Source organism: Bos indicus x Bos taurus, chromosome 8 (genome assembly GCF_003369695.1).
Source record: "Bos indicus x Bos taurus breed Angus x Brahman F1 hybrid chromosome 8, Bos_hybrid_MaternalHap_v2.0, whole genome shotgun sequence".
In the NCBI taxonomy this organism is placed as follows: Eukaryota; Metazoa; Chordata; class Mammalia; order Artiodactyla; family Bovidae; genus Bos; species Bos indicus x Bos taurus.
In genome coordinates, this window is record NC_040083.1 from 60,215,742 (window position 1) to 60,236,320 (window position 20,579).

Below are 20,579 nucleotides of genomic sequence, written 5' to 3' on the forward strand. Positions count from 1 at the left end.
TTGCTCAGTCGTGTCCGACTCTTTATAACCCATAGACTGCAGGCCGCCAGGATCCTCTGTCCACAGAATTTTCTAGGCAAGAATCCTGCAGTGGGTTGCCATTTCCTTTACCAGGGGATCTTCCTGACCCGGACATTGAACGTGGGTCTCCTGCCCTGCACGCAGATTCTTTACCATCTGAGCCACCAGGGAAGCCCTATAATAATACCATGGGGGAGAAAAGTCAGAGTGGATTTGAATTGATTACATTTAAGTCAGGCGGCACTAAGGGAGAAAACCACCCAGAAGGAGTGAACGGGTTAACAAACACTTTTTTTTTTTTTTTTTTTAAGAAAGCCAGTACATAGCCATAAAAGGATTCAGTTTTTCCAGTAATCCTATGAGGGAGGTAGTGCCGGATTCTTGTTCCTATTTTTCAAATGAGGAAACTGAGATTCAGAAAGCCTACGTGGCTTGACTCTTCTGCAGTCGGCCAATCATCGCCGCCCTAACTTTACCTCACTTCCCAGTTCAACAAGCAAGTCCCGTCCGAGATGGCGGTCCCGGGTCAGTACAGCCCCAAAGCCGGATCAAGCAAGGCTACCTTAAATCACTTACTACTTCCGCCTGCCCAGTGCTGGCTCGGCGCAGCGCCCTCCACGCAGGTGCTTCCCGAGTCACGAGTTTTACTCGGGGGTCCGCCTCTCCTCTTGCTGATTTGCTAACTCTGGAGCTACTTCTGCCCTCTGATTGGGTATTACCTTTTCGGCTCTCCAACACTGCCTGGACCGACCGGATATTGGGGCCGGGTTTCCGCTTCCGCCTTCTCCCTCCTCCAACTTGCCTCTGATAGCAGGCGCAAGCACAGCGGCCGCTGCTGGAGTTGGTGTTTGCTGGTCGGTTGGTGTTTCTCTGAAAGTCGGTGCCGTCGAACTTCCCGCCATGGCTGAGTTAGATCCGTTCGGCGTCCCCGCTGGCGGTCCCGCCCTGGGGAACGGAGTGGCCGGCGAAGAGGATCCTGCCGCGGCCTTCTTGGCGCAGCAGGAGAGCGAGATTGCGGGCATAGAGAACGACGAGGCCTTCGCCATCCTGGACGGCGGCGCCCCCGGATCCCAGCCTCACGGCGAGCCGCCGGGGATTCCAGGTAAGTGTGGGTGCTTTCGGGGCGGAAGCGCTGCTCCGGAAACTCGGCCCACAGTGGGTCTGAGAGCTCTATGTAACTCTTGTGCCTCTCCGTCCGGGAGGTTGAGTGCGAAGAGGAAACGAGCCCCGGGCCCAGTCATCCGGAAACCCAGGCTCGGCAGGCTTAGTCCGTCCAAAGAGTGTGTTTGAGCGCTCTTGGGCACGGACGGGCTAAAGAAGCCAAGAAAACGGGATGACAAGCTTAGGAGCCAGAGGAAGCCCATTCAGTTCAGGAACTTTTCCTTGAGCAATTGCTGTGCCCTGAGCCTGGCCTCAGAGGCGCAACCGCATTGGCGCAGTTGGGCCAGACTTAAGGCAAATCTGAGCCTACACAGACCAGTTAGTAGGAAGGAGGGCAGGCACACAGTATGTACACAGAAATGTGCAAAAATTGCACATCCAGCTGCAGAGGTCCTGGATAGAATGGCAGATCTTGGCGACGGCAGTTTGGAGAGGTAAAATGGAAAGAGTATAATTGGACACACGGATCCCTTGGTCATCAAGCTTTTAGCAAAGGGAAGGAAGGGATGATTGCTGACTTAGTTCCTAGGAAGGGCTTTCTTAGTGAACTAAGCATTTAGAGACTTAAAGCCAGATCTCTTGACAGTGTAGTTGAGATTGGTAACAGTGTAGTGGTCAGAAAAAAAAAAAAAAAACAACGTGCAGTGGTCAGCACTTCCCTTAGGGATTAGAGCACTAGCTGGACATGTTTTCTTTTTCTCTCTCTTTGCTCCTCTCTCTCCTCTTTCTCCCTCTGTCTCTAGTGGTGAAGATCCTGTGCTGGCCTGGACTGCTTGAGGGCGGGTTTAGCTCTGTGGTCTCATACAACTCACATAACCTCCTACTGCCCTGCCTCAATGTTCTTCTTTGTTAAAGGTGCAGATAAACACCACACAGGGTTGGATTATATTGGAGAGCATCTGTAAAGTGCTTACACACAGAACCTGGTATGTTATTACTATACACAGTTCCTGCTGTACAGTAATTACTGTACACGTTGTTATTATGTGTATACACATTATTCTTTGGGAGTGAGGTGAGAAGGGTGTTACAAAGCTGATAGGCTTTGGGGTGCACTGAAGAAACAGATTTTAAGAGGGAACTCTGTATCTGATGTGTTACTGTACAGAGCTATACAGACAGGAGGCAGTAACAGAGACTGAGGAAAGAGGAACATATCTGAACTCCCCCAGACTTGGGGAAAACGTCCATGAAGGAGGGGCTAAGCCTGAGCCTTGGATGCCCTCAGTCGTTAGGAGATGAGAAAAACATAAGTTTAGAGGTGGGAGGTAACCAGCTGAGTGAAGTGGCTCCTGGATACTGAGGAAGAGCAAATGGTCAGGAGAAGGCAGAGTCTAGAGCTGAGGAAGGGAGAAGGCAATAGCACCCCCACTCCAGTACTCTTGCCTGGAAAATCCCATGGACGGAGGAGCCTGGTAGGCTGCAGTCCATGGGATTGCTAAGAGTAGGACACGACTGAGCGACTTAACTTTCACTTTTCACTTTCATGCACTGGAGAAGGAAATGCAGCCCACTCCAGTGTTCTTGCCTGGAGAATCCCAGGGACGGCAGGGCCTGGTGGGCTGCAGTCTGTGGGGTCGCATGGAGTCGGACACAACTGAAGTGACTTAGCAGCAGCAGCAGCAGCAGCAGAGCTGAGGAAAAGCCTTCAATCCTGAGCGCTAAGGATGGAGGAGGAGAAGAGAAGCGATCAAGGAGCTGCTGAGAGAGTAAGGCAGTGAGGTACTCACAGTAAGAGAGGCATGTGAATTTAAGGAGAGTGATTTTCTTGGTAGCAGTGGTGGAGGAAAGTTCGGGGAAATTGCAGGCATGATACTTAGTGATACTCACATTTGCTGTGCCCAGGTGCCCTGTACTTTGAGATCCATGCAGTAACTCTGGTGGTGGTGTCATTCTGTTTCAGGGGAGAACTGATCATTGTGGAAATTAAGCAGTGTTCAGAAAGTGGCAAGCTAATACATGACTCCATAGGAATTCAGACCCAGGTCTTCCTGACTTGCAGTGGTTGGGGAAAATGAAGTTGAAGTGGGCTTGGGATAGTCTTTCATCTCTGGAAATTTATTCTGGCCCTTGTTTCTGTCTGAGGTGCCTAGAAAGTTTCCTTCTGGAGCATTAAGTTGCCTAGCTTAGCTGTCCTAATGAATCAAGGCCCTGGGGTGGCCTTTCTTCTGCATGTTTCTATAGCAACAGACAGGCCTTTCATTTGAGCCAGTTGAATGTCAGTAAGTACAGTAGAAGAGTAACTAATGAAAGCTCAAAGGACTTGCCAACGCTGGGTGAGTCTTCAGACCTACAGGACAAGCAACATGCGACTTGGAGCTATGGGATGAGAATTGTTGTGTCTGGAGTAGTGATCAAAGTCTCTCCTACTGCGTGGCCCTGGGTTGGAATATATTAACTGGATAATTGTTAACTATAATATACTAACCAGAAAGTAGGCCTGGCTGGACTAACCATTGAGGCTCAAAGATTTACAGTTACTTCACTTTATTAATTTTATACAAAAATAAACTCCAAGTGGATGGAAGAGGCTTTTTTTTAAAGTACCAGAAGAAAAGTAAATACCTTTTTGTTTTCCTAAGAGTAGCAAAGGCCTTCATCATAAGAACAGATAGAGAACTCATAAAGGAAAAAAAGCCTGATAATGTCTCATACAAGTTAAGTAGTTCTAGGTATTAACTATTATAAATCATACAAAAAGATAATGGGGAAAATATTTGTAATGTGAGAGAGCAAATAGTTAATACAGAAAGAATACTTAGAGATCAAAAGATAGCAGAAAAATGGGCAAAATGCAGGCAGTTTAGTAAAGAAGAAATTCAAATATCAGGTAGTTACCTCAGGATAGAAGTTTGGCACCACAAGGGGACCTTAAAGTTGTTTTCCTGCTGTCACCTTAGTAAAAATTTTAAAACATGCTCAAATTCAAAAGTAAATTTAAGAGGGAAAACAGTCACCAATTACCTGCTCCTTCAAAGAACACTTTACTTACCTCTCAACAATCAACTATACACATATTTTAAGGTCATTTGTGAATTGCTGATACATAGATATTTGTTGTGAGGATTAAAACTTAATGTATAGAAAGTGTTTAATTAACATTGTGCCTGGCACATTGGAAGCAATAAGTAGTGGGTGTTTCATTCTTAAAAAGTTGAGAATTTAATGATATAGATAAATGGATTACTAAAAGCACCTGTTACAGGAGTCTAATTTTGCTCAAAGAAATTTTATGTATATGCATTAGATAAACTAAAAAAAATAGAAACCAATAGGCCGAGTAATGAAATTATGTGGCCTTTTCTTTTGTCTCCATTTTCCTTCTTTTTTTTTAAAAGTGAGGAAATGAAAGTTTTCAGTGCTCCCAAAGCCAAGTGGAGGGTAATTGGGAGAAGCAAGACAATGAAGTTGATTTGGAAAATAGGCAGTTAAGTTGGATTTAATTATCGTAGTTAGAAACCAAGAAGACTGGAGGAGTGGTTTGTAACCTGTTCAAAGGAAAGAATGTGGCTGAGGGCACCTTGCCTCTGGCTGCTCGGAAAAGCTCTGATGTTTCTGAGGGCCTTGTGATGGTGGCTCACACCAGCTCCTCCGCATTCCTTTTCCTCCTTGGGTTCTTGTATCTTTTAGGTTCATCTCTTCTCTCTCACACAGTAACACAGTCATGGTAGTTTGAAAACAGTTGGACAAAATACTAGAAGTCCTGCATGGTAGGCAGTAAAGATAAGTCAGCCAACAGATAAAGAACACGTAGAATATGTAGGTGGACACTGCATTTTATGGTGCCTGTATTGAAGCTTTCAAGGGAAGGCAGAGCGGCCACTCTGAAGGGCTGCTGTGCGGCCCTGTACAGGTAACTTGAATTAGTGACACACAGAATGGGTTAAAAACATAAAATGGGGCCAGTGGGGACTGGCAGGCTGTCCAGAGCATGCTGCACATAAAGGCTGCCTTCATTTAAGGAACGTAGGCCCAGTATCACCAGATCTTGTCTGTACACCCTCCCTCGCTCCACACATACACACATATGCGCGTGCACACACACACACACACACACACAAGAAATCCTGATTTTGTGGAATTTCCTGATTAAGTACTTTGTATTTTAAAGAAAATATGTTCAGCCTGTGGACCTTCATTTTATACTGTATGGATTGAAAATGTCGAGGTCTTAGACATTTTTCATATTTCTGAGATCGACTTTCTCATTTAGCTCATGAGTAATTAATTGTGCTAATAAGATCAGATTGTATATACTTTAAGTTTTTGTAACTTGCATCCTTGAAAACACTGATTTTATTTTGATATGCCCAAATCTTACTGTTCTGGACTAATTGCAAGGGAACTAGAGGAATTAGCAAGAAGTCTCAACTATAGACCCTCCCTCAGGTGCCAAACCTGCTCCAGCCAAAGGATGGAGAGTCCTGACCTCCAAGAAAGCAACTTGGTTGAAACATGAAGCTGCGTATCTCTGCTTGCTGTAAAGGATTCTAGGCCACCCTTTCATACCTTTGCCTTCTCTAGAACCTTCATAGAGAAACTTGCCCTGTGAGGCTCTTCTGCCAGGCTTCTAAGTATTATCTCTGTAAGCCAGAAGATATTCATGAAAAGCTTTTAGACAGATTTGTCCACATTTTAGTGAAGTCATTTGTGTATGCACATCTTGGTTTCATTGACCAGAAAGTTGTGCATTGTTCTCTCTGATATCTCGCACGGGGATAGTGTTTAGTAACTTAGAGTACTTATAACACATGATATTATGTCATACCTTATAACCCTTTGGCCCAGCATTTGCCCAGCACTCACTGACAGATTGAAATCTTATGTCTTGCAGATGCTGTTGATGGAGTGACGAATGGAGACTACTACCAGGTACAGACTTTGTACAACAGCTCTGATGATGTTGAATGATAGTGTTGAGAGTCTTCCTTCTCTGTGGTTTGAATTGACTGACCTAGAAAGGATGCCACTCCTTTGACTTTCCTGGGTGTATCAGTAACTGATATGTTACCTGCCAAAGTGGAAGGATTTGAAGAGAGACATTGATAGAGCATTCTTTTAAAACGTGATTGGCCTGGCTCCAGCGTTAGCAACTTTATTCTCAAGAAATGACCCTTCGTCATGATGGTGGCAGTGGCGACAGTGGCTGCCAGTGTGCCGTGCGGTGTCAAACACTGTACTGAATTTTCTTTTAATTCTCACAGCAACCTGAGGGGTCTATGCTGTTGTTATTCCCATTTACACATAAGGCATACAGAGGTGAAATCAGGAGTTTGAAAGTACAAAGGTAGTCTGTGGTAGGACCAGCATTCGAACCATTTAGCTTTTAGATTATAGTGATGCTGGGGGTGGCTGGTGTTTGTGATGACTACCATTATTTTCCCTCTGTGTTGTTGAGCTTTTGGTTACCAGCCCAACTTGTTTAGTTACTATGTCCAACTCTTGCAAAACCATGGACTGTACCCTGCCAGGCTCCTCTGTCCATGGGATTCTCTGGGCAAGAATACTGAAGCAGGTTGCCATTTCCTTCTCCAGGGGATCTTACCGACCCAGGGACTGAACCTGTGTCTCCTGCATTGGCAGGCAGGTTCTTTACCACTGAGCCACCAGGGAAGCTCACCAGCCCAACTTGACATGGGCTTAAATACAGAGAATTTACTATTTCTTATAATTGAAAGAACTCTGATAGGCCAGGGGTCCTCGGACCAGGATTCTGACTCAGTTCCTCTAGGATTCTGGTTCCGCTGGCTGACTGTGCAGTTTTATACTCTTTCACTGTGGCAGAATGACTACAAGCACTTCCAGGTCGCAACATGTGCATGTCACACCATCTAGAACAGCATGAAGGTTTCTCCCAACCACTCAACAAAAGTCCTCTGATCCCTTTTGACTAGATGTTTCCCTTTCCACTGTAGTCCAGGGAAACAGCTTGGTGCTTTGCCTCTGCCTGGGTTTCTGCGCAGCCTTAACCAGTTAACTGTCAAGAAGGATGAGATTAGTCTTAATTGGTTTACCCCAAGGGTGGACTGACTTTTTCTGTAAAGGACCGATATTAATAGTAAACATTTTAAGCTTTGATAGAGTGTAAGTTCTCTGTCAGACTACTATGTTGTTATAACATGAAAAAATCCATGGACAGTATGTAAATAAATGGGCATGGCTCTATTTCAATAAAATTTAATTCTAGAAACAGGTGGCTGAGCTGGCTGTAGTTTCCAAACCCTGGTTTAGAGCTTGGCCTTTGGAGGGAGATGGAATGGGGTTCAGTCCTGACTCTGTCTCTTACTAGCTATGTATTTGGACATGTCATTTCCCTGGGTCTCAGTTTAATCCTCCAGCTGTGCCATGGGAATAAAAATTTGCCTTGCACGGTGTTTGGGAGATAAAGGTTTTATGTGGCTGAAACATGGACGGTGCTAATAATAAGTAAATACTACTGTAAATAGTTTGTTTCCATCTTTGTTTATAGTCTGCTGAGGTTAAGCTGGTCATGTTCCTAGTTCAGTAGGTGCAGTAATTCTCTAAAGATTAGATTCCATTTGAATCTTCATCAACTTGTTTACTAGCTCCCCAATCTTAACCACTATAAAGAAGAGTCAGCCCCCTACCCACCCGTTCCCTCCTACCCCCCTGCCACATACACTGTGATTCACATTTGCCTGCCTTTTTTTCTTCTTCTTGGTATGACTGTACTAACTATGCGTTTTCTTTTGGACTCTCTTTTCCTAGAATCCACTGTATTTTGCCGAGGTGGTATTAAGTGAACTTTTCCCTGTATTGTATAATAAGCATTTGGAAGTGTCAGGTTCTGGTCCTTACTGTACTGTGTATTCATCTTTGTTACTTTGAAGATATTACAGTCTCTTTGTCAAGTAAGGAAAGCAAAATTCATAATACTGTTTTCCTAGTAAGTCCATTACCCACTTCCCCAACTTTGCTTTCTCCCACTCATGTCTCATTTAGTAGCCGGATAACAACTACTCTGCCTCCCTTGTGGGTTGTAAGGCTTGAGCGCATCACGTTGAAAGCTTCCTACCAGCATGTAAGGCCGCTGTTGTTGCTCCTTTACATTTAGAGCAGCCATCAGTGTGGCGCGCAACCAGGGGTTCTAACTTGGGTGAAGAGCATGTCTGGGAGGAGGCTTTGGTACTGATAGAGCACACCTGTGTTTTCTGTTAAGGAGAGTAATGGGCCGACAGACAGTTATGCAGCTATTTCACAAGTGGATCGATTGCAGTCAGAGCCTGAAAGTATCCGTAAATGGAGAGAAGAGCAAACGGAACGCTTGGAAGCCCTTGGTAAGGAATCCCTTTCTGTCTTTGGGTGTTTGTTTTCAGTGGAATAGTTGACCTTGACTCTACTGTTATCCATTTTTAACTTGAATTAGCCGTAATGTCCATGTCCAGTTTTGGGGAGGGTATCTTTAACAATGAGAAAATCACACCACCACCTGCGTGGAGATGCTTCATCACAAGCCCAGAGTCACAAGTGCATCCTCTCTTCTCGGGAAGGGCAGAGTGGTGCTGTGGAGTCTTCGAGTGAAAGGCTGGGTTCCAGGCCAAACCGTAACTCTACTAGTTGCAGGCACTTGGTTGCTCAAACCTTAGAGCCTGTTTCTTCATCTGTGAAGTAAGATCAGTGTTTCCAACCCCAAGGGTAGTCTGAGATGGTATATATGAAAGTGCTTCATAAACCTGAAGATGTTATATCCATGCGAGGGACTGCACAGTCCATTGACAATTTGAAGGCTGAATTTAAGGTAATGCTTAAGAGGAAAATGTGAGGAATGTTAGGAAGTACATACAATTGGGTCTTCTTACCCTAACATCCTGTGAGTTCTTACATTTTTATGGGTGAGGAAAAGGAGGATCATAGGAAGAGTAAGTTTTTGAATCACACGGCTAAAAGTGGTAGAGTCAGAATTTCACCTTAAGTCTGCCCTGTTTCAGAATCCATACCCATCTCTCAGCAGCGTTGCACTTAGCTCACAGCATTTTGGGGGCAGGCCAAGCCTGAGGTCAGTGCCAGTCAGCCCGGCCTTTGGTGAAGAGCCTTCGCCATGGAGTGTCAGCTGTTGGTCAAGATTAGGAGAGACTTGGTATCTGTCCATGCGTGTTGAAAAGGTGTAATGGGGCAGGGGATGTTAACCATACAGTACTGTTCTCAACTTCTTATTAAAATTTCAAACACAGAAAGAGGGAGAGTAAAACGTGCCCCTTCCTTCAGGTTCAGTAGTGAACATTTTGCCATATTTGGCTGTCTTTGTATAAATGAGGTGTGTGTATATGTTTTTATTTTTAGTATTTAAATATTTGTCTGTGGCAGGTTTTAGTTGTGGCACGCAGGCTTAGTTACCCCCCAGCACGTGGAATCTTCGTTCCCCAACCAGGGATGGAACTCATGTCTCCTGCATCGAAAGGTGTATTCTTAACCACTGGACCACCAGGGAAATCCTGTATAGGTTTTATACACTAATGTGAGAGTGAAGTGACAGTCGCTCAGTCGTGTCCGACTCTTGGCGACCCTGTGGACTATACAGTCCATGGAATTCTCCAGGCCAGAATACTGGAGTGGGTAGCCTTTCCCTTCTCCAGGGGATCTGCCCAACCCAGGGATCAAACCCAGGTCTCCTGCATTGCAGGCAGATTCTTTACCAGCTGAGCCACAAGGGAAGCCCACTCACATGCCCACACATTTATATGTGTATTGTGAATATACACATAATTTTTTCTCTGATCCATTCAGATATAGACACCAGATACTTTACGCATAAATATTTTATTGTACATCTAGAAATAGCAATATGCATCTGTAACCACAGTGACAGCATTATTATTCCTTCTTGAGAATGACTGAACTAGTAAAAACATGACTCAGACGGTGTAACTGACACCTAGAAATAGGAAAGGACTTGACCCAGATAATACAGCCAATTAGTGTCTCTCCAGTGTAATTTATGTGGCTTTCCAAACAGCGGGCACACTTAATCTCTAGGCATTATTCAATAGCAGTTTCTTTGATGATGTAAACGTTCCGTGTCAGTGCTGATCTGTCTGTAACCACTAGCTGCTTGTGGCTAGTATGACTGAGAAACTGAATTTTAAATTTTATTTAATTTTAATAAATTTAAATAGCCACATGAAGCTAGTGGTCACTGTACTGGATAGTGTAGTTTTTAAAAGGTGAAGGTTGGTCTTCGTGGTGCTAGCAGCCTTGCTCCTTCCTATTCTTCAAGTATCTCTTCTGAGTAGACTTTGAGGCAAGACTTACGTAGCAACTATTATTGCTACTGGAATCTTCTTCGTGTTGCAGAACTCAGGTATATCTTTTCTCTTTCCCCAAAGTTTAGCAAAGTTGACTTCTACATGGAGAAGTGTACACTTTGGTGTGTGGAAAAATTTCATTTTCTTTTTCAGTTAACAATTTGGGCTCTTTGGGAATATTCCACAAAGTGTCGTTTTCTGAAGATGCCTTCCTGAGGGAAGTCAAATATTTGGCCTCATGTTCCAATGGAATCGAATTAAGTTGGTCCATGAATTAGGTGTTCCTGCAGTTTCACCTTTTTCCTTGCAAGAACTATGAGAAAGTGCGAGATGCTAAAAATAGAGAAGCAGTATCCCTGGTTTTCAGCTTAGCTATGGGAAGTGTTTTCCATTAATTTGCTGTGAACAGTAATGAGCATGACCAGAGAAGACAGCTGTCCGTGAACCCTGCTCTACCTTCTCCCTCCCAGATAAAAAAGGATATTACAGCTTAGATCTTTGCTGCATCAAGCTAAGCATTTAAGAATTCTAAATTCTTATTGCCAGTGTCACTTCTTAAATCTATAAAAGCAAGAAGATGGTTTACAGACACTATTTTATGCATTAACTATAATCTGTGCAAATGGACACAGTTTTTGACTACTTTTTCAGAGATAAATTTCCATATTTTGATTCTAATATATAACCTTTATTTAAAAAATCATTAGATGACACAAAAGGAAAATACTCCCCAATCCAAAACTAATTTTTTGGAAGTAATTTCACAACTCCTGAAAAGGAGACCTTATGTTTTAAATTTTTTTCATGTCCACAGGGTACCATTGGCCCACAGCATCTTTCCCTGCATCACAGTGCCCTCCACTCCACATACACTTAATGCCATGGACAAACATACATCAGAAGTTTACTGGTATACTTATCAGTGGAAAATTTTGAGTGAAATAATTCTCTTGAGCGTTAGGTTGGTCACCTTCTGATAAGTTAGGAAACCGGGTAAAAGTTCTTTATAAGAGGAAACTTTGGGGGATCTTTTAGCTGCTACCAGGCTATTTCTAGTAGTTACAGACAGTGAGACCTTTCTTGCAAAGGCCCTAAAATTGCCCCTGAAAGCGTCATTTCTTCCTTCAAGAAGTTGTTTGCTTTCTATTCTCCTCCTCAAGGACACCCGTTATATTTTGGGCTCTGGCTCTGCATTGTCCAGACTCTAGCCCGGGATCACTGGTGCCCGTTGTGATTACTGTTGGCTCTGCCTCCCTTTCCGTCCCTCCCTGTGGAGACAGCACAGTGAAGTAAGAACGTGTGAGCTTTAGAGTCAAATCTTCGTGTGAATCTTGGTTTGGCCACTTAGAACTTTTGGGAAAGTTACTCAGACTTGCTGAGCTGTAGTTTTTCTCACTGCTGAAGATGGAACTAGTTTGCTTTCTTGGGATTGTTGTAAAATTAAATGAGATGTGTGTGAAGTAACCTGCCAGCGAGGACATTCTTGAGAATGTGCTTAAAGTGGAGTCGCAGGGTGACTTCAGGGCTCAGCTGTGGCAGTAGTACGATCTGTATTTCTTTCTCTCTACCGTTTACTGACGTGTCTTTAGCTCAGTATCTTAGGGGAGCTCATATTTAGTTCTGAGAAACTTGATGGCTGAGAATCCAGTGTAGCAGGCCTGGTTGTGCTTTTGCGCTCTCGTCTAGAACCTTGTGGAAAGCCATTAATAACGATCCCTCACCTCACCCTACAGTTCTCCCCATTGGAATTTTTCTCTTCTTTCCTAGCTCGGCCACAAACTCACTCTGCTGTCTAAGCAGGAGTAGATATTTTGTGGTCCCCTCAATTCCATCTGTATTCTGCTCTTGCCTGGTTCTGGAATCATCTCTACCTCTAATAGGTTTTCTGATATCACACTGCTCTGTAAATGTGCATCTGGTGAAGAGAGTGCTGCCTTCTGTTCACAAAACCATTAATTATCCAACTTGGGGTGTGGAATATAGTTTGTGAGGAGATTTTATTAGAAGATGACCTAATATGAATAGTCCACCCTGACCTGGCAGCATTATTAAAGAATCATCTGTAGTTGCTTCTTACCCAGTTGGTGTCTCAAAAGCCTTTTTAAAAATTAAGTCAGTATTTCCACTTGTCTCTACTCAAACCCCCAGACTAGTGATCCACTAAGGTGTAGGTGGACTGGGATAAATTGTGCTGAAACACCTTGAGTAGAATTGCTGATAGAGAGAGCTGGACACACAAATGAGGAAAACAGAATTTTATCTTTCTTCCCTACTGTTCGCCTTCTAACATGCACCCACACACAGCATGAGGTTAATAAGCCCCAAATAAATGAACTTCAGTTTGCATTTTGCCTCATTTGTATTGTCTTTCTTTTCCTTCCCTTAAAGATGCCAATTCTCGGAAGCAGGAAGCGGAGTGGAAAGAAAAAGCAATAAAGGAGCTGGACGAGTGGTATGCGAGGCAGGATGAGCAGCTACAGAAGACAAAAGCCAACAACAGGTCAGTCTGCGCTGCTTCTTGTACGGTCAGGTCCGTCTCCACAGCCGTTGTAGGTTTTCAGCTGCCGCCTCTTTTAGTGTGAAATGTCTTTGCAGGTTTTAAAAAATATATGTGAAACATGAAAGTTGCAAGTCTCTCGGGTCTTTACAAGAATAACTCAGCCTGTTTTTTCACCACCCTAGTTGCAGTGAATCTGGCTCTGCAGCTGAGAGTTTGGTTAGTCTGCACCGCCTGTAATGGTATGATTCCACAGAAGGCAGTATCATCTCATGGATAAGTCCGTGTCTAAAAACCTAACCCTGAAATGAAAGGCCGCGTTCATCACTATTCCAGGATCTCAGTACTTCAGAGATGATTATAGACTCCGTCATGTCCCTGCCCCTAAATCCAGCTTAGATCTCTGAGGGCTGCTCCCCACAGGGTCCAGTAGTGGGGATGTGTGCTGTCAGCAGGTGGCCAAGATGTTCCCACACAGTGACTTCAGGATTAAAGGTTCTCTGGGTGCTTATCATCTGTGTCTAAGAAAATCTTGAGGTGACTTTTTAAAAATGCTCTTTTCCGAATTTCCATGCTCATTGAAGGTTGAGTAGTTGCAGGGAGTAAACATGGTCACTCTCCTATGACCACCGACCAGAAACTGTGGTCTTTAAAAGCTCTGAGCTCGGAGTCCACTTGGAAGCAGCTCAGAAAGAGAAACGGGGGCAGCACCGTCTACCTGGGTGCAGGCAGTGGGCTGGCTTCCCCTGCCAGACCTGGAACTGGCTGTCACTGCACTGTCATTCCACTCACTTCAGTGTAAAGATAGATCAGATTCGGCCTGCAGCTGTTTGTACTTTGCGTGGGAAAGAACCTTTGTGCCCTTGTCTCTGGTAGTTCTTAGCTGGAAATCTTCCAGACAAGAGGGAGCTGACCTCTTTGCCATTGTGGGGCAGCCACGGCAGAATGGGTGGCCTGTGTGTGCAGCAGCCTTCACCGCCTGTCTCCCGTTGGCCATTCTCAGTTCTGTCACTCCCTCGGGCGCCAGGCTTGAGCCTCTGTCCTGGCCACCTTCCTGTGGGGCATGGACTCTGCAGGCGTGCTGTCCGGTTTCCCCTGAAGTTCTGTTGCAGATATGGTGGGGCTGCTCTCTGGTTGGAGTTGAGTTGCTAAGAGCAGCATTAGCTACCGGGGCTTCTGCTGAGAGATTGTGGTTAGTTTGAAGCTGATGGGCCCCGGTTCCTTTATAATGTACTCATTCAAGATTACTTCCCCCAGGTGCAAGTTCAGATTTCTGAAGAAGGAAGGGTGGGTGCTTTGCACAGACACCGTGAGAGGCCCCGTTTACCCTAGTGAGTTGTCTCAGGCTGGGTCTGCTCTGAGTACTTGGTAAAACCCGGCTGACCCTCCGTGTTCAGGGTCCCTTTCTGCCTTGCCTAAGGATTGCTGCTTTCAGGCCCTCTGTCTGGTGGGTAAAGAACAAAACAGGTAGAAGGGCGCCTGAGCTGACGTGTGTGGTTTTCCTTTTGTTCTGGTGCTGTGCTGTCCTGTTACCAACAGCTCCTTCGTCTCAAGCTAGCTGCAAAGGAGTAAAAGCCTGACACAAACTTTTGTCTTAGACACGCCTTGAACAGGAGTCATTAAACCTTTATTCTCTCCCACTAGAGGCAGACACAAGTTGAAATTGATTAGGTTTCAGCCTTTGTGTAAACTGAAAGGATTGGGGCTTTACAAGCTGGCCTGCCTTCCCTTTCCCTCCCACTCTGTGTGCCCACAAACTACTCTGTTTTTCTCCTGACTCACTTGGGAGTTACAATCAGGCTTTCTTTAAATGTCCACAAAACACCTCCTATGTATAAACCAAAATGGGAGCAAAGCAAGGGTCTGAGTTTAAAAATAAATTACTAGAATTTCTCTTCAAATAAATATGTGAGCTTAGGTTAATGACCAGTCATGACTGTCTTTAAAAACCTCCCTCCCACTCCTATGCCCCAAACTCACCAGGCAAAGGACAGGGTAAGACTCCTTGCGGGAGGTTCCCTGTCCACCTGTGCTGGGCGAGGGGGGCCGGCCAGCCCAGGGACTGAGCCTCTCCCCTGCTTTGTGAACTCCTCCACCCAGCTCACCCCCCTTCCTCCTTGTCCCAGAGTTCCCATTTTGACCCATTCCAATGTGAGAGTTCAGGATGAGGTGCTGGTTTCTGGGCTGTACATCGTCAGCAGTCAAGTCCGGCAGGAACTGAGTGGACAGACAGTTGTGTTCAGGGACCCACAGTTCACTGGTGCTGGAGCCAGGACCCTTGTCTGCAGGTCTCTCACTGCTTGCCTCCAGCTGCATTTTTCTTTAAGGTGCCATTTTGAGATGACTGTGTGGTCCCAGAGTACAGAAAATTGGTCCCAGCCAGTCAATGTGGGGAAGCAGTAGTTGGATAATCCAAGATTAAGCTGGCTTTGGGCCCTAGCATGCCTAGTGTCTGGCAGCATTGGTACCCAGGGATGTTTACTGAGGCTGGCAGGAAGGGGCATGGCTTCCCAAGTGTGGACCAGTTGGGGAGCAGCAGTAACTACAAGGAAGAAATCAGGCAGCCTTGGTTGTGAGCTCTCCTGCCCCTGTTGCCACTTATTGCCTAACGGGTTTGCTTCATCCTATCACATCATCTCTAAAGTAACATTCAGTGGCCCTAGGTTGCTTGGTGTTGAGGATAGAACGGACACAATGTCTTGTCAAAAGGCTCAGCCCGTCAGTGGATACTTAGGAGATGCTCGTCGTTGCTGGGGTAAGGCCTGGGGGTGAAGTTGACGGCACTGTCTGGAGAAGCCTGTGGGGAAGGCCAGCAGGGAGCCTTACCTGCAGAGTGTCAGTGCTAGAACCTTCGCTGGGTTAGGATGGAGCCTTGGGAGCAGCTCCCCAGAGTACTTGTGCCCCTACTGTGGATTTGAGATGTTTCTGCTTCTCAATGTTCTCTCTTTTTTCCTGCCTGCTTGCCTGCCTTTTGGACCTCTTGCTGTCTAGGGTGGCAGATGAAGCTTTCTACAAACAACCCTTCGCTGACGTGATTGGTTATGTGTATGTTGCAAAACTAATTCCTTTTCTTGTTTTAATTCCTACTTTTTGTTTAGAGTTAATGCTCCTTTTATGTCACAAGTTGCTTTGCTTTTTAAATTATTTCAGATTGGCACTGTGGGGGCTGCCTAAGAGTTGGTAGGCTGGGGGTATGTTCCATGATCACAGAATCACCGCTCTCTGCAACTCTGGTTGCCATTTTTCATTTTGGGGTTTTGGAGGGAAGGAAGCTAACACTTTAAAAATGTGGGTCATTTGTGATCTCATCTGGGAAGGTTTTGGAATTGGGGGTTGGAGACTCTGACCTCTTGTTGCTGCCACCCTGCCCCAGGTGGGAAGGGGCGGGGAGGGGAAAGTCCTGGGTTAGGAACCAGTGTGGGCAGCATTTTCCACACTTGATTCCTTTGAAGAACATGGGGTTGGTTGCTTCTCCCTCCAGGCAGAAGAGTCAGAGCAGAGGGGGCTGTCTCCTCTGGGGGTCTGCAGTTGTTTCTCTGTGGCCTCATACCAGAAATAGTTGTTTAGTTGCCAGCTTCTGATGTCCTGTCCCCCACACTGACATAGAGAGACCCCCAACTTTGAGGTCAAGATAGCCAAAGCTGTCTGATACAGGCCATGGTGGCTTTTACCCCCAAAGAAAACTGCATCTTCTCTGGGAGAGTTTGTTTTTAAGAATTCCTGTTGTCAAAGCAGTATTGCTCAGCTGTGTGTTTCCTCCTTTTACGACTAGCTTACTAGCCTTTTGACATAAGGGAGGTGAGGGTGGGATGGAGGAAGAGAAGAACTTGTGGGAAGGGCAGACCACAGGCTGAGGTCTGGTAGACCCTCTTAGGGCCTTGACCTTGAGCTCGTCAACCAGCTAGGAGGTAGAGCTGAGTTTCCTGGGCCCCTGGGTGCGTTTGCAATGAGACTTGTGAAATGCTGGACTTACAGGTGGTGTTGGGTTTGCTTTTTGCACAGTCTCTCTGGAGTAGAGATGGAGACTAGAAAGGTCGAGTCTGGGTTTGCTGGGCAGCAAGGTGGCCCAGCAAAGCCAGCTGCACGTCCCTCAGAGTACAGAGTGGCAAGGGCATGTCTAGCTTACTGACCATCTGCATTGAGCTCATTCTCATTTTCTGTATCTGACCTAAAGTTTTTCTCGTTTTTCTTCTCTTCACCTTTAAGCACAAACATAAACCATCCTTGCTACAGCCTAGAACAGTTAAGTAAACCTTCCTCACTGCCCCTGTGTGTGCCATGAAGTCGAGTGTTGTAGTGGCTCTGGGCTTCAGCGGTGTTTGCCACGGCCATCCCTGTGAGAGTGCCACCCCTCTGTTGCCACAGACCAGTCATCTCCATTGCTTTTGCTTTGCCCGTGATGCCTGTTGGAGTAGATGAAATAGTGTGTCTTCCCTCCTCTTACCACTGTCCTTTTAGGCTGTAGCTCCCACCAATTAGTGCCCAGCTGGGGTGGGCTGACTTTGGTGTGAACGAATGTTGGAAGAGCATCCCACCAAAAAGCAACTCACACTGATCGGCTCTCAGCCGCTGGGTTCCCACCCCTGCCAGAGTGTCCCGAGAGGCCCACAGCACCTGGCTGGAGGGAAAATGGCAAAACTCTTGGCTGAACTGGAAAATGTCCTAGCAAGCCTTCTAGAATGGCTTTAGTCTCTAGTGCCTGCTGGCATGGGCGCTTTGTCTTGAATTCTTTTTGATCTGCCCTGTTCCTCTCCAGCCTTTGGAATAAATCCAGAGGCTGTTGTGCAGAGTGACCTGGGGGCTTCTTTCGAAGTCTCTAAATTTACTTGAAATTCAGTACAGGCCAGCATAAACTGCTGTTCAAGTTCTTGGCCAGCCTGCTGCTTTGCCCTTGCTAGTGAAGGCAGTGGGTAGCTGGCTAAGGACTTGCTTTAATTCTCTGTATCAACAGAGAGGGAGAGAGCCCTGAACCAAACACCTGTATTCCAACATTTTACACAGCAGTCCTGGGCACCCTGTGCCTAGGAAAGCTGGCCATGTGTCTACTCCTGAGTTTGACCTGGGCCAGGGCTGTTAGTCTTCGGAAAATCAGAATGCTTTTAGGTTAGGCATTCAGAGGCAGTTGTTTCCATAACTAGGTAGCTCACGTGGGGAGTCTGCGTTAAATCAGCATCTTTTGTTGTTGCTTCCAGGGCAGCAGAAGAAGCCTTTGTAAATGACATTGAGGAGTCGTCCCCAGGCACTGAGTGGGAACGGGTGGCCCGGCTGTGTGACTTTAACCCCAAGTCCAGCAAGCAGGCCAAAGATGTCTCCCGCATGCGTTCTGTCCTCATCTCCCTCAAGCAGGCCCCCCTGGTGCACTGAAGAGCCGCCCTGTGGAAACACTACATCTGCAATATCTTAATCCTACTCAGTGAAGCTCTTCACGGTAATTGGATTAATTATGTTGAGTTCTTTTGGACCAAACCTTTTGTCTTTAGAGTTGATCATTGTTTGTGATTGCATGTTTCCTTCAACTGTGTTCTCCCTGGCATTCAAAGAGGAGGGGAGGTGGCGGCAGAGGAAGGGAGGGAGGCCTCCCAACGGCAGCCTCAACCTATGCTTTTGTGCATTATTCTGAGAATAAATTTCTGTTCCAAGAAATAAACATGAAGCTTCATTATTGATCTCAAGGTGTGCTGCAGTTGGGAGTGAGGTCAGTGAGGAATTTCCTTTTATCCTTTCTAGGGCTAAGGAGGCACAGCCATTGGGTGCCCACCCTGCCTTGAACTAAAACAGCTCTGAGTTTCTGCTGTCTGTCGTAGGAGTCTGTGGATGTTTCCATTTGAAAGAGGACTGCTACTGCTAAGTCACTTCAGTCGTGTCCAACTCTGTGCGACCCCATAGACGGCAGCCCACTAAGGTTGGCTAAAAATTAACCTCTCACTGCCCACTGAAGATAGAGCTATGAATCCCCTCTTCACCCTGGACATTGTCTCCCAGGTGGCTCGTTTGTCACTGTCCCTGACTGTAGGAGCCTGGGTAGTGTATTTCAGCAGGGTTCTCCCTGGGCAATAGAACCTAGTGAGACACTTGCTCCTTAGGATTCAGCCAGGTAAACCTGAGTCAGGATGGCATGAGCATGCCTGGCCCTGTTTCTCTGAATCCCTGTAGTACACACTGAGATCTGTGCCATTCCTAGCACTTTGCTCATATTCCTGTTGTCAAATCCTTCATCTAGACCTTGCTGGCCAGTACAGTAGCTACAGTGGCTATTTAAATCAGTCAGAATGAAAAACACAATTCTAGCCCTAGCTCCTTTTCATATGTGCTGTGGCCACATGTAGTTAGGATGCATTTGGATTGCACAGGGCAGACTATGGAACATTTACATCATCACATAACATTCTGGACCACACGGATCCACATAACAGGTACCTGTAGGAGACGTACTCCCATTTCAGGCATCAACACATTCACTACTTGCTCTCAGAACCTGTCACATTATAGGTGATGGATGGATAAAACCGTATTTCAGAAATGTGCTAGAGTTACCTGATACTAGTTCCAGGATACAGACTGGTGTAAACACCTGTAGTGCCTGCCACACTCAGGAGGTGGGTGAGCAGGGTTAGGTCTTGCCATTGCCAAGAAGGAAAGTCCACCGTCTCTTCTTTGGTAATTATGTCTGGGAGGGACAGGAATGTTTACTTTTTTGGCCTATCTTCCCCTCGCCAAGCTACTTAGTTGGGCATTCCTTGATCTGGGCTGCATTGCTGGTCTTACTGCTCTTCCTCCCCTTTAGCCACCCGAGATTTCAGTCAAGCAATTGCTTGCTGCTGTTCACCAACCATTTGTTGCTTCTAGGCCTTGTTAATGTCATTGAAAAGATCACAGTCCAGTTTAAGAACTAGCTCAAAGGCCACTTAACGTGATGCCTTTCCTTTCCCCTGAGCTCCCATGACCCTCTCTACGTGGGACAGCTTACCTTTTGATAATGTCTTGATGGTGTCATCTGGCCTGGTTTTGCGTCTCACATAGGATGGGTGTCTTGAAGGTAGATGTGGCAGTTAGGTCCGTAAAGTCTGACTTTTCTCCAAATTAAGGGTGACTGCATCATATGACAGAAGTAATGCTATATGCTTTCGAGGCTAGGTTGTAAAGGGCGACATAGCTTACGGCTGGTTTGTTGAAACAAACAAGCTGGTAGTCCTTGTGCCACCATGTAAAAATCTCTACCACCCTGAGGCCACCATGCTATGAGGAAGCCCAGACCAGCCTACCTGGAGAGACCCTGAAACTACAAGCAAAGAGATGCATGGCCAGCCCTGTTCCAGCCCCAGCCACTGCCTAACTGCAAGCACATCAGATGCCCTGAGTCAGAATTGCCAGGTAGAGCCTTTCCAAAATTCCTGACCCACAGAACCATGAGCGAAAATGATTACTGTTTAAGCCTCTTAAGCTTTGAGGTGGTTTGTTACACAGCAGTGGTAACTCTGAATTGTCTCCAATGCCTACATTACCCACGTGGGGCTTCATAAAAAGGAAGGGGTTGGTCCAAGAACTCAGTGAGTGCTCAGCATTTAGTGTCTGCACTTAAGCAAGAAAAAAAAAAAAAAAAAATGCCCACATTGGAAAGGAAGAAATAAAACTGTCAC

The 20,579-nt window shown here is 45.8% G+C and overlaps 1 protein-coding gene across 4 annotated transcripts; it reads left to right on the top strand.

Moving 5' to 3' along the window:
• The first annotated feature begins 596 nt into the window (after positions 1-596).
• On the top strand, positions 597-18,601 carry CLTA (clathrin light chain A). Of its 4 annotated transcripts, XM_027549655.1 has the most exons (7): positions 597-1,123; positions 6,017-6,054; positions 8,363-8,480; positions 12,834-12,945; positions 15,934-15,987; positions 17,149-17,184; positions 18,135-18,601. In XM_027549655.1, the coding sequence occupies exons 1-7, from the start codon at positions 922-924 to the stop codon at positions 18,304-18,306; spliced, it is 732 nt and encodes a 243-aa protein (XP_027405456.1). In that variant the 5' UTR covers positions 597-921; the 3' UTR covers positions 18,307-18,601. The 4 variants fall into 4 exon arrangements, with proteins under 4 accessions (XP_027405456.1, XP_027405457.1, XP_027405458.1 ...); XM_027549656.1 differs by lacking the exon at positions 17,149-17,184; XM_027549657.1 differs by lacking the exon at positions 15,934-15,987.
• The last annotated feature ends 1,978 nt before the right edge of the window (positions 18,602-20,579 follow it).